Source organism: Paramisgurnus dabryanus, chromosome 11 (genome assembly GCF_030506205.2).
Source record: "Paramisgurnus dabryanus chromosome 11, PD_genome_1.1, whole genome shotgun sequence".
NCBI classification, from domain to species: domain Eukaryota; kingdom Metazoa; phylum Chordata; class Actinopteri; order Cypriniformes; family Cobitidae; genus Paramisgurnus; species Paramisgurnus dabryanus.
The window spans coordinates 6067939-6083096 of NC_133347.1; the positions used below are offsets into that span (position 1 = coordinate 6067939).

At 35.5% G+C, this 15158-nt stretch overlaps 2 protein-coding genes across 4 annotated transcripts; both read right to left on the reverse strand.

Annotated features, from left to right (window-relative positions):
- Window position 1: 1 nt before the first annotated feature.
- asb13b (ankyrin repeat and SOCS box containing 13b) lies at window positions 2–5792 on the reverse strand. Of its 3 annotated transcripts, XM_065248332.2 has the most exons (7): window positions 5538–5792; window positions 2853–3067; window positions 2202–2352; window positions 1789–1923; window positions 886–1077; window positions 548–735; window positions 2–405 (listed from the first exon to the last, which is right to left on the reverse strand). In XM_065248332.2, exons 1-6 carry the CDS (start codon window positions 5584–5586, stop codon window positions 572–574), a joined length of 906 nt encoding a protein of 301 aa, XP_065104404.1. In that variant the 5' UTR covers window positions 5587–5792; the 3' UTR covers window positions 2–405; window positions 548–571. The 3 variants fall into 3 exon arrangements, with proteins under 3 accessions (XP_065104404.1, XP_065104403.1, XP_065104405.1); XM_065248331.2 differs by having other exon boundaries at window positions 2–735; window positions 5538–5789; XM_065248333.2 differs by having other exon boundaries at window positions 2–735; window positions 2853–3052; window positions 5538–5785.
- A 733-nt stretch (window positions 5793–6525) lies between these two features.
- Window positions 6526–14779, reverse strand: plekha2 (pleckstrin homology domain containing A2). Its single transcript, XM_065248334.2, has 12 exons — window positions 14492–14779; window positions 13958–14098; window positions 13776–13832; window positions 13607–13655; window positions 13431–13528; window positions 13145–13276; window positions 12946–13062; window positions 11538–11606; window positions 11373–11443; window positions 10926–10989; window positions 10227–10304; window positions 6526–7701 (listed from the first exon to the last, which is right to left on the reverse strand). The coding sequence occupies exons 2-12, from the start codon at window positions 14087–14089 to the stop codon at window positions 7426–7428; spliced, it is 1143 nt and encodes a 380-aa protein (XP_065104406.1). The 5' UTR covers window positions 14090–14098; window positions 14492–14779; the 3' UTR covers window positions 6526–7425.
- Window positions 14780–15158: the final 379 nt, after the last annotated feature.

Here is a 15158-nt window from a genome sequence, read left to right on the forward strand (position 1 = left end):
ACTGGTTAAATTATTTAAAGCATCTGTACAATATATTAATTTATATTTTAAGTAAACTAGTTAGATATACACAATTTGCATAATTGATATAAAACCTACATAAGACAATATACAAATGTCATAACAAGTGAAAATATACAATGCATACCGGTAATTGTAAAACTGATTTTCATCTATAGTAGGCCTACCATCAGACTAATGCTTAATCTTGTATGAACAGAAAATAAATTATTTGTCTTATTGCAAGATGTTTAAGCAGCGTGCTAATAAAACACATATATTCGAACCAAATATAATTACAAAAGAAATGTTGGTGCTTTCTTCCACAAAAGTCAACCAAAATATTATATATTTGGCATTAAAGTGCATCCATATCAAGTCATCATGTCTCCTATTGGCTTGGTGCTGCAGAGGGGGGTAAATATGTTGACAAATATGTAACAGACAAATACTGAGTTTGGCTGTTACAGTAACCATGCTTCACAATAAGCATGACAGTAAGTCTTGTAATTTTATACACAAGCAGTCATGATACCATCATTAATACCTTGGGAAGAAACAAAGTAGCAGATCATAAAGAGGTGAAGAGTTCCAGGGTAGGGGCTGGCGGCGAGTAAGACATGAAACAAACCATTCGGTTCGGGAGACCCAGTTGAGTCAACACCATCCGTGCCCTTTTTCCAAGAGCATTTCTGACAGCAATTCTGCATAACTGCTGAAGAGTCAGGGGTGTTGCTAAAAGAAGTCAAAAATAAAAGTTATCATGTTGACACTATTCATTCTAGTTTAGCCAAACTAATATACATTTCTTTGATTTAAATTATTTATCAGATAACTATATGAAAAAGTATTTAGCCATCGATTTGTAATATAAAAAAAACTTACATTCATAAACCTCAATGCAGCGGGCAGATGGTGAACCGGGTCTGGTGTACTGAAGAGGCTTTTTGCCAAGGTTGTCTCTGGCAAAAATATTTCCTCCATATTCTACCAAAAGCTCAATTAGTTCCAGATTTTTTACTTTGGCGGCGTGATGCAGTGCCGTCTCATGGATCTTGGCAGCATTTACATTTGCACCTTACAGCAAAAAAAAAAGATTTAAGAAGCAACAACATTTAATCAAAGGCTGTCTAAGACCATTAACAGAACAAGTCTTTATGTACCATTTTGTTTTTTTACCTAAAAAACCAGCAAGGCCTCTTTTAAAGTCTGTGTAGTAGATATTACAGGCGGGGTGCATGTTTTTTGAAAAACACTTTGGAAAAGGCATTCGGGCAGACTACCAAAACACACTTCTAGCCAATCAGCAGTAAGGGGCGTGTCTACTAACAGACATCGTTGCCCGGGTTGTGTATGTGTGGGCCGGGTCTATCATAAGAAGGTCCAAATTCTATTGGGGTAGGGGCGTGTTTGTTTAGGTGAATTCAAATGTCAACATTGGTTTTCAGAGATCATGCACCCCGCCTTTAAATTGCTCTCTGAAGTTACTTTAAAACACTATTACAACCTGAATGGATGCTCGCGATTGTGTTAGGGGCGGGGCCATGCTCGGTGACTCCAGTGCATCATCAAACCATCGTTCTAGCCCCGCCCCTAACACAATCGTGACAATTCAGTACCACATTGTCTTTTCAATGTGTTTTAGCAATACATTTCCAACATTTATAATGCGTTTGGAAGCAATTCTCTGAAATGACTTCCCGCAGACTTTAAATCTGGCCATGACATCTTAAATTTTCATTTAAGTCATTGTGTATTGGCGTAAACAAGTTCACTTACATTACTCACCTGCATTGAGCAGAACCCTGACACAGTCGACATGTTGCCTGGCACACGCCACATGCAGCGGAGTACCAAAGTGGCAGTCGTGGGCTTCCATTAAAGCACCTTTATCAATCATGAGCTGGACACATTTTGAGTTACCTTGCAGATTCAAACAGATATACACACATATTTTTCAATACAAGTAAAAAAAAACATGTTCGTTTACATTTACAACAAACTGTAGCTTGTAAATTCTGCAATACAGGCTCTTTTTGTGATGGCTATTCAATAATAACTCATATGGGGGAAAGTTGGGGACTTTTCTCAGCAAATATTCGTATAGTTTTAGTTCTAATATCTTCAATATTTTGAATTTGGACTGCAATACTAAGTTTAATCCTACATAAAACTCCTTTAAACAAACATCAAGTGCTTACCGCCCATGCAGGCCTCGTGGAGAGGTGAGAAGGTGAATAGTGGAGGGTTGACTGTGGCTCCATGATCTAACAGCAACTTCACACACTCCAGACTCCCAGCAGCACAGGCGTCACATAATGGAGTGCTGCCGTCTATGTTACGAGCATCAACCTGTTAAACAACCAAACCATAAACCGATGCACTGACAGATACATTCCTTCAACACACCAGAAAACCTCCCCTCCAGACTGACTGATCAGGGTTCAACAAGAGTCATTAAGTCATACATACTTATACTACTTGTAAAAGACTATATAATATATTTATACATTTTTATATTTATATATCATTTATATTCTGTATAAATACTTAATATATACACATCTTTCTTTCTTAAAATAATACATGCATCTGTGTGTATTTATATATACATACTTATTATATACTGTACACAGACATATATGATGCAAAGAAAAACTTTTATTCTGCAAACTATTAGTTGCGTTTAGTTGTTATGTAGCCCTACGTTCATTAAATACTTTCACTTCAAATCTGCTTAATTCTGGTCTCAGGCCAATCCAAAATACCGCTTTGTTGTCAGAATCCTTTAAGATTCGGATAAAAGCTGAGGGTTTTGCCTGAGCTCCTCAAATGTCAATGTATATCCTTACGTGAGCTCCAGCATCCAGGAGCAGCTTGACACACTGTGTATGACCCTGTATACAGGCTTCATGAAGAGGTGTGATAGAGTCCACAGCCACGATGTTGACAGACGCTCCGTTCTCAATCAACTTCTGCAGCTGTACAGCTCTGCCCTGAGCCGCAGCCTCGTGAACTGCCGAGCGATCCGTCCAGAAGCCCAAACCATGTGCTGCACAGATAAAAACTACAAAACGTAAGCATTTCAAAAGCATTTATGAGAACTGTGTTCCATTTGCAAAAGATTTATGTACAATATAATGCCGTTAGAGATCTGATAAATCACCTATATTGTTAATTGTTACTTTGTGGAAGCAAAAGGAGATACAGACATCCTTTCAAAAGTTGCTTTCAACTAGGGCTGTCAAACGATTAGTCGCGATTAATCGCATACAAAATAAAAGTTTGTGTTTGCATGTAGGGCTGTAACGATTAATCGTGCAAATGCGCGTTTTCTCAATGAATGAATTTTAATGAATTACTATGAAATCCTGAAACATCCCAAAGCCAGGGGGCGCTCCTGTGCAGAAACTTCCTTGGTGCCACAGAAGAAGTAGCATTACAAACGCAATTCCAGGAAATGTCTATAAGAATATTTATATCGCTGTTCTTCAAATTGTTTCAGGTATTTTCATGATAATAAAGAATATTTTGAATGATTCTGTTTAACGGGTGTTGCTTTTTTAAATGCACGTTATAAACGACTCCGACTCGCAATGATTTTAGATTGATAAGGACTTCATACTGACCAAATGCCGTAGTATACGCACAAGCTGTGCATGAAACACAGAATCGCAGCCTTGCGATTCAGAATCGATTTCAGACAGGCATTTTTAATGGGACACACGATTAATCGTTACAGCCCTAATTATATGTGTTTGTACTGTGTGTAATTATTATGTATGTATATATATATATAAATAAATACACACAGATACATGTACAAATTTAAGAAAAATGTTTTTAGATATATTTTATTTATTTATATACAATATAAATTGTATAAAAATAGAAATAAATATATATGTACATGTAATTGTTTCTTAAATACAGATATTAACATAATAATATACATAATAATTACACACAGTACACAAACATATAATATGCAAACGCAAACTTTTATTTTTGTGGATGATTAATCACGATTAATCGTTTGACAGCCCTACTTTCAACCTTTCAGATATGTCTCCATAAGTGGTCCGACTCCTGCACCCATCTGGAGTAGGGGGCACCAGAGTTCTGATATGCTTTGAGGTCAAATAAATTGCATATTTATAATTAATTTAGTTATAAAATCATATGCTTACAATGCCAAGAGAAGGTAGTTAAAATGATTTTTTTTTTATTAAATGCATTATTATTATTATTTAGGTGTTGTTGTGTTATTGTGTGGATTATTTGTTAATTAACCATGTGTTTTATGATGCAGTTGCTGTACTTTTGAGCTCAAGACAAATTTCCTTATGGGACAATAAAGTTTACCTAACCCAATATTATATTTTTTCAAATAGTCAAAAATGTAGAGGTTTTGCTGGTCACTAATAAACAAAAATACCTAGGGATATAGACAAATGATGCAGGTAATTGTTGGAGAATGGTAAACAATGAAGTGTAACATTGAAATCATTTTAACATTTGGATATGTTACAACAGTAACACCATAGTGTTTTTTCATGGTTTTAATTTAATATTGTAATAATGTAGTACCATTATACATTTTAAAGAATTGCAATATTATCCTATCCACATAAAATATCATTTTATATGGGAACCATCATTCTATAATTTCTATTATTTGACTTTTAATGCATTTTTTGTTGCATGCCTAATTTCAATAAAAATAATAATTAAAGGTGCCAAAGAATGAATCGAAATTGTATGTTAAATTGTTCTTTAATATTTACATAGAAGGTATGTAACTTTATTAAGTACAAAACAATGTCCATTTACAACCCTAAGATTTGCCCTATTTGGAAGGATCATGAATAATAATGCTGAGCTTTGCTCTGCGGCTTATGTCAGTAGCTCACATTAGTAAACATCTTTGTAATAAATTGTATGTGTTATTTAATGTTGGGGCGTACATCTTGACTGTGATGTCACAGTAGGTGTTACGTTGAGATTGGCCTGTTTTCCTGTCTTTGCGTGCACAAGGTTTACATAAAAATGAGAAAACATACGCGTTTGAGGCTCACGATGTGTCATTACCATGTACAGAGCTTTTATTACTCATCTATGCCTAGGTAACTACACTTTTTTTATTCTATGGCACCTTTAATTTAAATAATATTTGGAGGACGCCCTTTGAAGACCCATGATTTATTGCATGATGTATGACATCCACAATAAAGGACACTTTGCTGAGTTATGTGTTGACTCAGTTCACACTGATATACAGTAGGCTTTAGTAACCTGTTAATTTTCATTGGTGACTGATTCAAGGCCAAACTGCATATGGCCACAATACAATTCCGGTTTGTTTTGTCAACGAGCTTTGATCTAAACCTCTTTATTAGACAAACAGTGTCACACAGTTTATACAGTTAGTCAGATCTGTCTCCTGAATCTGATCAAATGATTAGTAGCCTGTTGGTTACTTGCAGCAATGTAAAATGACAGATCTGCATGTCTCAAGTATAAATAACGAGACTTACCAATATCTCCAAAAAGCGACGGCCTCGTGCGCGTTATTTCAAACTCCATTATTTACTCACTTCGCGTGCGAATAATATGAGCCACAGACTGTAAACACACGAGGATACGGTTCATCATAGTTTACTAACAACCGACCTGCTATCAGTTCAGTGGACTCCTTTTTATTTCAATTGGATGCTACATAGTATGTTTTCTTAGGAGACCTTAATGCGGTGGCCCAGAAAGGCGACTCCACGTTAAGCTACATTCAAGTCCCAGCGTGTTTTTTGTGCCATTAAATTTTGTTTAACATCAAACACTATAACCTTTCAGATCTTTTGACTCCGAGAATTCCGATACATTGATATAAATGGACTATCTATTTCAGCGAGCGTGATAAACGGTTAAATAAAAATCATTATCGATTAATTACCGATGGCTTTGATTGGTTCATCCTCAACAGCGCTGAGAAAAGTCACATACCACATGCGTACGCGCGCCGTTTCTCAGTCGGAAGGCTGTAGCCTCCGGAGGTCACATTTGTAGGCCGCATACGTCATCAACACTGTCTTACTTCAGAATATTAACAATTATAAAATTGACTTATATTCGTAGCTAATCGTAAATTGTTGTAATATGCTAATGACTTGCGAATGTAATGCTTATTTAACTTAAATAAACGTCTTGATGACGTATGCAGCCTGCATAAGCGACCTTCGAAGGCTGCAGCCTTCCGTATAGGAATCGGCCTGTGATTATTAACATTGACGCTCATAAACTTTATTTTTGAGGTTGAAAATACAAAGTTACAAATTATTTTAAAAATTTATTGCCCATTATATCTACTTACTAGGTCTCCCCAGCTTTGCACTTTAAAATAAACATGTTATTGCCATTCTACCTCCTTGTATTTCTATATTTTCTCGTCAGGTTTTGTTATTGTCGTTTATTGAATGAGCGCCCACTTCTGGACTGGCTGAAAAACTAAACAAAAGTCACATTCCTTCACAGGACGCTTTATTTTATATGCAAAGCAATGATGCATCTGGCAAATTTTAGTAGGCTAGTTTACAGAAAATAGAAACATTACTGCTTTGTCAACATTTAGTACCATTCACAATAACTAAAAGATTGTATGAAGATGTTCATTAATTCCATAAGCATTAATATGAAACGTATTACATTTTCATTTACAGTATATTTCATTAACCAAAGCACTGTTTAAATGCTTTTATAAAATGCTTTCCAAATCCTTCATGTTAAAGCCAAAATATCTTCAAAACCAACTTTATAGGGGTCCAAAAGCCATTGGACATATTGGACATATTTTTCTTTAAACCATTCAATTAAAAAAAATGTAAGGACTCATTTTAAAAGAAAATATTACATAAAAAGATAACATAATATATCAGATTCTGCATTATTTTTAGATTACATATCAAATGCAACCAAACCTGTAACACTGGCCATGTTAACTTCATTGTACTAAAAGGTCAGGGGTTTATTTAACCAAAACTAATACATTCATCATGTTAATAAATCCTAATTTTACTTGAATTGTTATGTTTAAATATAAAATTTTCCTATGAAAAATATCATCATATTCAGTAGTGATTTCAACATTTTGGACCCCGCTGTATGTCTTCATAAAAAAGACATTTGACTAAAATCTAATAAAGCAATATGACACATAAAACGGAGCTGATGGAACTGATCAGCTGATCCTTCCTTATTTTACATTCCTACATTCATAAAGCACACATTCTTCTAAGACCAATAAACAGCATCGCACCACATGCAGTTTTGTGCAGCTTTTCTTATTTGCAGTCTTGCTACGATCACATGATCAAAGAGCTAATATCATAATACTATCCATGTTCTGGCCAGCAGTATCCGACGTTAAAGCAGTTAAACATCAGTGGTGCGGAGATTGTCGAAGTTGTCTGGAATGTCTGTGTCAGTGGGACCGAACTGAGGCTGCGAGTGGTGCCGTTGTCGAGTTTGTGACTGAGAGACTTGGCCTGTGTGTGAGAGCGACGGGAGAGAGCAGTACGGGCCCTCTTCCTTTAAACGCTGCTCCTGACTCGGCACAGGCGTCCAGGGCTGCCACGAATTGGCCATGGAGGTTGACTTCACGAGCTGAGGTTTGCCTTGCGTAGAAAAGACTCTGCCGGAACCACGACACTGAGACAAAGAAAACGTGAGAAACACTGAATAGGAATTATGTTTGTTAAAGGAAAACACCACTGTTTTTCAATATTTTACTATGTTCTTACCTCAACGTAGACAAATTTATACATACCTATCTTTTTTTAAAGCGAGCACTTAATGTTTGTACAGCGTGTCGTGAATGTGTTAGCATTTAGCCTAGCACCATTCATTCCTTAGGCTCCAAACAAAAGTTTTATTTTGTGCCACCATACTTACTTGTGTTACTACTCATGTAACAGTCTTTAAATAGAGAAAACATGGAAGTGTTTGGTGGCTTCTAAATTCATCCCTGTTTGGATCCTAAGGAATGAATGGGGCTAGGCTAAACGCTAACACATTCATGACGCGCTGTACAAAGATTAAGTGCATGCATTGAAAAAAGATAAGGATGTATTAATTTGTCTAAGTTGAGGTAAGAACATAGTATAATTTTGAAAAACAGTGGTGTTTTCCTTTAAAGGTCAAGTGTGTCATTTCTGCACCAAACAGAATTGTAAAAATAATGTTTCCAAAAGATTTCCTGACTATTTCCCTATCTGATTAATAAAACACACAGTCCTGCCGAAACTACTTATGACATATAGGCTAAACCCACATATGAGCAAAGTCCATGCAAATGTCAACCTTATTATGAAAAGTAAAGTTTTGTCAATATTTAGTGGTTTAAATACCCATGCGAAGTCTCCGTTAAAGATTTTAAAACATTTCTTTTTATTATTTTCAATAGTTAAACAAGTGCAAATTTTAGAATTGTCACGTCTATAATGAAGAAATGTCACGTCCATAACGCTGTTTAAAATACAAACATTTAAATAGAAATGGTTTTTCAATAAAACATTTATTTAAAGAGCTGTCGCTTCTCCATTTGTTGGGTATTATTGCTTCTGGATTGTGCTTTTTAATTCACAGAATAACTAAAAAGTAGTGATGCACCGATGTATCGGCCGTCGATATTTATCGGCCGATTTTTGATGAATTTGAAACCATCGGCATATCGGCAATAGCACGAGAAAGGCCGATACCGATTGTTTATTAAAGAAATCCATTATATGTAAAAAAAATGAGTTAATGTTGTTAATAAAATAAATGCTAAATAGCAAAAACCACCTTTGAAGGTTGTTATTATATTTGTTTTAGCTTAATTTATGCCTCTCTTATTAGATTGGTCAGTTGAATGTTAATTAGATCCAATCCATGCTCAGTAAAAATAATTTGGTGCAGAAATAAACTAGCTAATAGACCAACTGTATAGTATTGTATACAAGTGTTTAATATTGGTATCGGCCAGAAGTTGTCTGTTTAAATCGGTATCGGCCCAAAAAAATCCTATCGGTGCATCCCTACTAAAAAGTATGTTGTCTCCAAAAAACATCCTGTCATAAAAAATGCAACGCATGAATGTTTCCCTCATCTAAAATCAAAGACACATGCATAGACTGATATTTTTCTGATGTCTGGACTCTATCATCAGGGGTTTAAAAAAATATCTAAACAGATAGTACAATATACTGGTAATAAATGCATTCTCTGATGACTTATATTTAAAGTTTTAACTGCAAATTTCACATCCATAATGCTGAATTGCTCATATGATGTTGGGCTGGTGTAAGGATGTGTAAACGATAAGGCTGTCTGAAAAATCGACCTAGGAATGGCTAGTTGTATCTACACATTAAAGGGACACTCCACTTTTTTTGAAAATATTCTAATTTTCCAGCTCCCCTAGAGTTAACTATTTGATTTTTACAGTTTTGAAATCCATTCAGCCAATATCCGGGTCGGGCGGTACCACTTTTAGCATAGCTTAGCATAATCCATTGAATCTAATTAGACCATTAGCATCGTGCTAAATAATAACCAAAGAGTTTCGATATTTTTCCTATATAAAACTTGGCCCTTGACTTTGCTGCTGTAACATGGCTGCAGCAGGGGCAATGATATTACGCACTGCCCGAAAATAGTCCTCTTGGTAACTTTCAATAGCAGGGGACTATTTTCAGGCACTGCTTAATATCATTGTGCCTCCTGCAGCCATGTTACGGCAGCAAAGTCCTTGATTACTACGCCAGAATGAGAAAATAGTTCCTAGCCATATCGGCCTAGAAAATTGCAACTTTTAATTTTCAGTCGGTCTTAGTACACGATGTAACTACAAAAGAGTCAACTTCTTAATAGGAAAAATATTGAAATCTTTGGCTATTTTTTAGCGCGATGCAAATGGTCTAATCAGATTCAATTGATTGTGCTAAGCTATGATAAAAGTGGTACTGCCAGACCCGGAGATCAGCTGAATGGATTCCAAAACGGTAAAAATCAAATGTTTAACTCTAGAGGGGCTGGAAAATTAGTATATTTTCAAAAAAAAGTAAAAAATAAAACGTGGAGTGTGCCTTTAAATCTAAATTGTGTAAGTGAAACTGCAAATCTTCCACTATATTTCACTATTTATTGGGATCAGAATAATCTGATTAATTCACTTTTTCATTGTTGTTTTTTACCTTAGATAGTCCTCTGAAGTCTTGAATTTTTGTGCCAATATCCTTGATCCAGCCTTTCATGTCCTCTGGGGTGTCTGTCTGCATGCATACAACACAAATACACACAAGACAACACAACAAACTTTTACATTTTTGCACTATGCAACATTGTGGCTGTACTTTAAAAAAAAACTAGATTATTTTCAACCCAGCGTTGGGTCAAACAGGAGGAGAAACACAGCCATTGGGTTAAATTACCCAGAAAATGTATATATTTGACCAAACAATGGGTTAAAAATAACCAAGTATTTTTTAGAATGTACAATTATGTAAATCAGTACAGCATGGTTGTAAATGATTGTAAATGTTATTACATTAAACGTACGATTATTCTGTCAATGAAATTACATTAAAGGAATTGTTTTTGTGTGTGAACTGTTGCCTTTAACTTCATAAGCCTCATTTGCATCAGCAGAATGGGGCCACAACACCTGTCACACTTTTTAAATATGGTTTATAATGACTTATTTATGTTTTGCTTGAGTGCCAGAGCATTTACGCAAGGATGATTCAAAACACGTTAACACAGCTGCAGATTCAGCTGCTTGTCAATGAGAAAAACTTTATGTGCATCATACTTCCCCTAACATGTTACAATTCATTTTTTTGTCTCAATGATACAGTAGATGAAACATTATAAATCAAATTATTCAGAGTTACCTGGATGTAAAAGGTTCTGGTACTCGTGATGATTTCAAACAGATTGTCGCGGCATAGCAGTTCCCTAAAAACAAACAGCAGTGTTACAAATCAGCATGAAGCAACACATTCATTAAAGGTGCATTGTGTAACATTTAGAAGGATCTCTTGACAGAAATGCAATATAACTATATTATCAGTGGTGTATAAAGACCTTACATAATGAACTGTATTGCTTATATTACCTTATAAGCTGTTTAATCTACATATACCACGAGTTCCCTTACATGGAAGACCGGTCATGTTTCTCTATGCATTTTGAAAGGGAGGGTGAGCTGTGGAGTGAGCCGTTGTTTGCCATTCACAATCTCACCACTAGAAAATACAGCTAAAAATCTACAAAGTGGGCCTTTAATATGAATCTGTTGTTGGTGTAAAAGGTGTAAAGAGACAGAAACATTAGCTTACCCTGATTTTACAAGACACTCATTTACTTTAAGTACATCCTTCAATTTAATACTGCGCAATGGTTCCTTATCCTAAACAAAGACAGAACACACATTACAAAACATTTCACTATTAATATAACTCACTTGCATTGTGTTAAAAGTGTTTATTATTACAATGTCTTACCGTTTCAGATTTATAATAGCTCACATTTTGGTCATCTAGAATAAAAAATCTTCTCTTCCAGCTCTTTCTCTGAAATAACAATAATAATAAAATTGAGGTTGTCAATAAATATTACAAGTGATCAGTGTTGAGAAAAGTTACTTTTAAAAGTAATGCATTACAATATTAAGTTACTCCCCAAAAAAGTAACTAATTGCGTTACTTAGTTACTTTTCATGGATAGTAATGCTTACGTTACTTTTTAGTTACTTTTGCGTTACTTTTTCTTGGCTCAGGCTTGATCTCTTTCAGGCCTTGCAGGTGTTTTTATGACTGAAAAGTTCTGCATTCAGAAATATCATATTTCATCACAAAAATGTCGAGCTCTGACCTGCCATCTCAGAGTTTAACTACATATACAAGTACATTTTTATATCAAAATAATTTAACTAAAAAAGTAACTTGCATTACCTTTTTAAAAAAGTAACTCAAATATTAATGTGTACATTTAAAAAGTAATGCGTACACTTTACTCATTACGTCAGAAAAGTAATAATATTACGTAATGCACGTTACTTGTAATGCATTTCCCCCAACACTGCAAGTGATTTGAACTCTTTCCCTGCCATTGTCTCATAAATTGAGAAAACACGCTTCCCTGCCAATGACGAGTTTTTACGACAATCCGTATTTCCTCTATTATCCACTAGGTGGCACTCTTACCGAACTTATAAAACACTGAAGCATCCACTGATCCAAAACCAGTAAAAACTCTGTGTATGTTTTGATTATCGCTCTGAATCTGATCACTAACAAAAGTCCGTGTCTCAGCTTTTTGCTCAAAATTTTGTGTTTTTGAAGAAACCTACCCATATTTGAGGTTTTTAAAGCAGAGGGTCCGTTCTTTCATTTGTGTATATTGTATGATGTTTATATAGCAAAAAAATCCTGGAAGGCATTAAACTTTTGTGAAAACCATAAAAAACTTTTTTTAAACGCTGGTGGGGAAAGAGGTGAACTGGATTTTCTTAAGGACGCACATTTTATTAGTGTAGTCTAACATATAGAAACAAACACATGGGCCCAAATACAGAAGCTGAATTGTAATGTGACCGTTAAATTTTCATCATATTACCACACTATTTAAATGCACAACCTTTGATAGAGATATAAAAGATATACACAAGCAGGTAATTAAATATGACATGGCCTGTGAACCCAGCTAGTCATTTTTTTGCCATTTTTTTTTTTTACATAATGTAAAGAACAGTATGTGAAAAATAACCTTGATATCTCAAAGATTGACATATATGTGAAATTAAGCTTTTGCCTTTAGCCTGGATTTCACAGACAGGGTCACAATTAAGTTGCTTTAAATTTTGTTAATCAGTGATTTACAATCTCAACAATCTCAAGAACCTGGCCTTACCACATTGCCTTGTTTGACACAGTAACCAGACCTGAGGATATTTGGCCGCACGCTCTGACATCTCCTTAAAGTGACATGTGAGCCAAGGTCACTCGTAAAGACGTCGTCAGTCTCGCTCTGAGAACATATTGTAGTGTTCATATTTACACGATTCATTCAAGTAAGTTTAAAACATGCCTAAATACAATACGTCATTCACCTGCTGGACAGGTGTGTGCACGACCACACCCCCGACAATTTTTGTTTCGTACGCCAGTCCAGATGTTGACTGACTTGGGTTCGAAACAGTTGTGACATCAGAGCTGCGGGCGACTGGTGATCCTTTGGGAACCTTAAACAGACATTTAAATTTACACTATGCACATAAATGCAGGTATGTGATTTAAACCCCCAAGCAAAACTAAAAGACATTAATGTATTGGTTATTTTGTAACTAGGCTTTTTTACTGTATTAACAGGTGTCTGTGCACAAAAGCTTGACATACTGTAATTTTGGTAGCATTATTCAAGGCGACAACCCACTCCTTCAAGTCCACTTCATCATTTGCCTGCAGGAAATACCGTCTGGACAATGCATTTATTACTGTATGAAAAAATAAACAGGTGTTGGTTTGCAATACAGTGACAAACAAAACTACACATGCCCACTTTTTTTACTTACCAAAGCAGAATGCTACCTTTGGTTTCTGCTTGGGCGATGCTTCATTAACCTACAATCAATAAAGAGAAGTCATTAAAGAGTACATAACTAAACGAAGTTGTGCCAATTGAGGGAATGAACTGATTCTTATTGCTGCACATTGTATAGCCTAATATAGTATAATGTTTACCTTTGAAATGTAACTGAGACGCAAACTTCCAACACATTCTGTTCCAACAGGTAAATTCTGTTTTTTCCAGGAAATATGCAAGGTTATGCAAATTATGCAGAATAATTTAGGATGCAAATGAGAGGGTGCAAGCAAATGATAATAAAAACATGCCATTTTATCCTGCAAGTCAATACAAATACCTGTGGATTGTCCATGTACCATGACAGAAAATTCTTATGAGTATCCAAGATAAAATAACGGCGGAAAAACCTATCATTTTCCTCAATATCCAGGAATCCACAGGTCCGGTTTTGTCTGTCCAGGTAAGGCATGTCCCAGATCTGGATGCAAACAAAACTGATTGTTTGTTTTAAGTTTTTAATTCACCAAATTGTTAGATTCGTCCGAAAACAATACAAATAATAAATGCATTCACTTTATTTTCCATGCATAATATTCAGTATTTTATGCATCACTGTCTGCATGCATCTTTTCTGGTAATAGTTATTCAAAGTTTGACATTAACAATTTTCCACGGTGTCAATACATTGAACAGCAATAATAATAATAATACACTTTTTCAGACAGGTGCATTCATGTGACCGATTTTTAATAAACTCCCATGGAAAAATGCATTAGATCACGCGTTTGGAGAGGAAGTCGCTACTGCGCACAACTGCCACACCTAACACCAACTTGATTCACTTCCAAAATCCCAAAGGCTCGTGACTCACCCTCGTTCCGCCGCGTGTGAAATGTTGTGGAGAATGCACGCGCGACTTATTCGCGAAAATAGATGAAAGCGCGGCGCGGAGGGTCGAGACGTGCGTCCTGGCGCATGATACAAACCAACTCAGCCTCTTTCCGGGTTGACAGCAAGTTGACTTAAAAGCAAAACTGAACGCATCCGGTAGTGTATCTTTATTTTTTCACATGCGGAAAGCGGAACCCAGTAGATGTCGTGTCAGTAGCGCCGCGATGGACCAGAGTGTGACGCAAATTATGCCAACCACCTGTTTTAAAACCATTTATAATTTGTACAAAAAACTTTTTTTGTTATTCAAACCACGTGAACACATGCTCTGGTACACTTGAGTGTTTACTATAGTAAACTGCAGTAAATTAAAGTAGACTGTATATTATAGTGACTACACTTTGTTAATTTTTTGTATGTACTTTACTGTACAGAATATAACGTTAGTATTCTGTTGAATGAATGAACGATAGTAAGTTGATAAACTAAGTAGGCCTACTGTCCCTTACGAAAAATAACCTTTTCAGTTCAGTAAAAAAACAACATGGTTATTGTTGTAAAACCATGTAGTAAAAATAAATGGGGAATGATTACTACTGTACAAAATAATGGCTTTCAAAAACCATTGTTAAACTATGGTACTGTAG

Excerpts from the sequence above, each read along its gene's own strand:
- plekha2 (XM_065248334.2), bottom strand. The coding sequence starts at position 14,089 with ATGCCTTACCTGGACAGACAAAACCGGACCTGTGGATTCCTGGATATT. Across the intron at positions 13,063-13,144 it reads TGCACACACCTGTCCAGCAG|AGCGAGACTGACGACGTCTT; the intron begins GTGAATGACGTA and ends ATATGTTCTCAG. Across the intron at positions 10,305-10,925 it reads CCAGAACCTTTTACATCCAG|ACAGACACCCCAGAGGACAT; the intron begins GTAACTCTGAAT and ends GTATGCATGCAG.
- asb13b (XM_065248332.2), bottom strand. The coding sequence starts at position 5,586 with ATGGAGTTTGAAATAACGCGCACGAGGCCGTCGCTTTTTGGAGATATT. Across the intron at positions 3,068-5,537 it reads GTCGCTTTTTGGAGATATTG|TTTTTATCTGTGCAGCACAT; the intron begins GTAAGTCTCGTT and ends TACGTTTTGTAG. Across the intron at positions 736-885 it reads CTGCATTGAGGTTTATGAAT|CAACACCCCTGACTCTTCAG; the intron begins GTAAGTTTTTTT and ends GACTTCTTTTAG.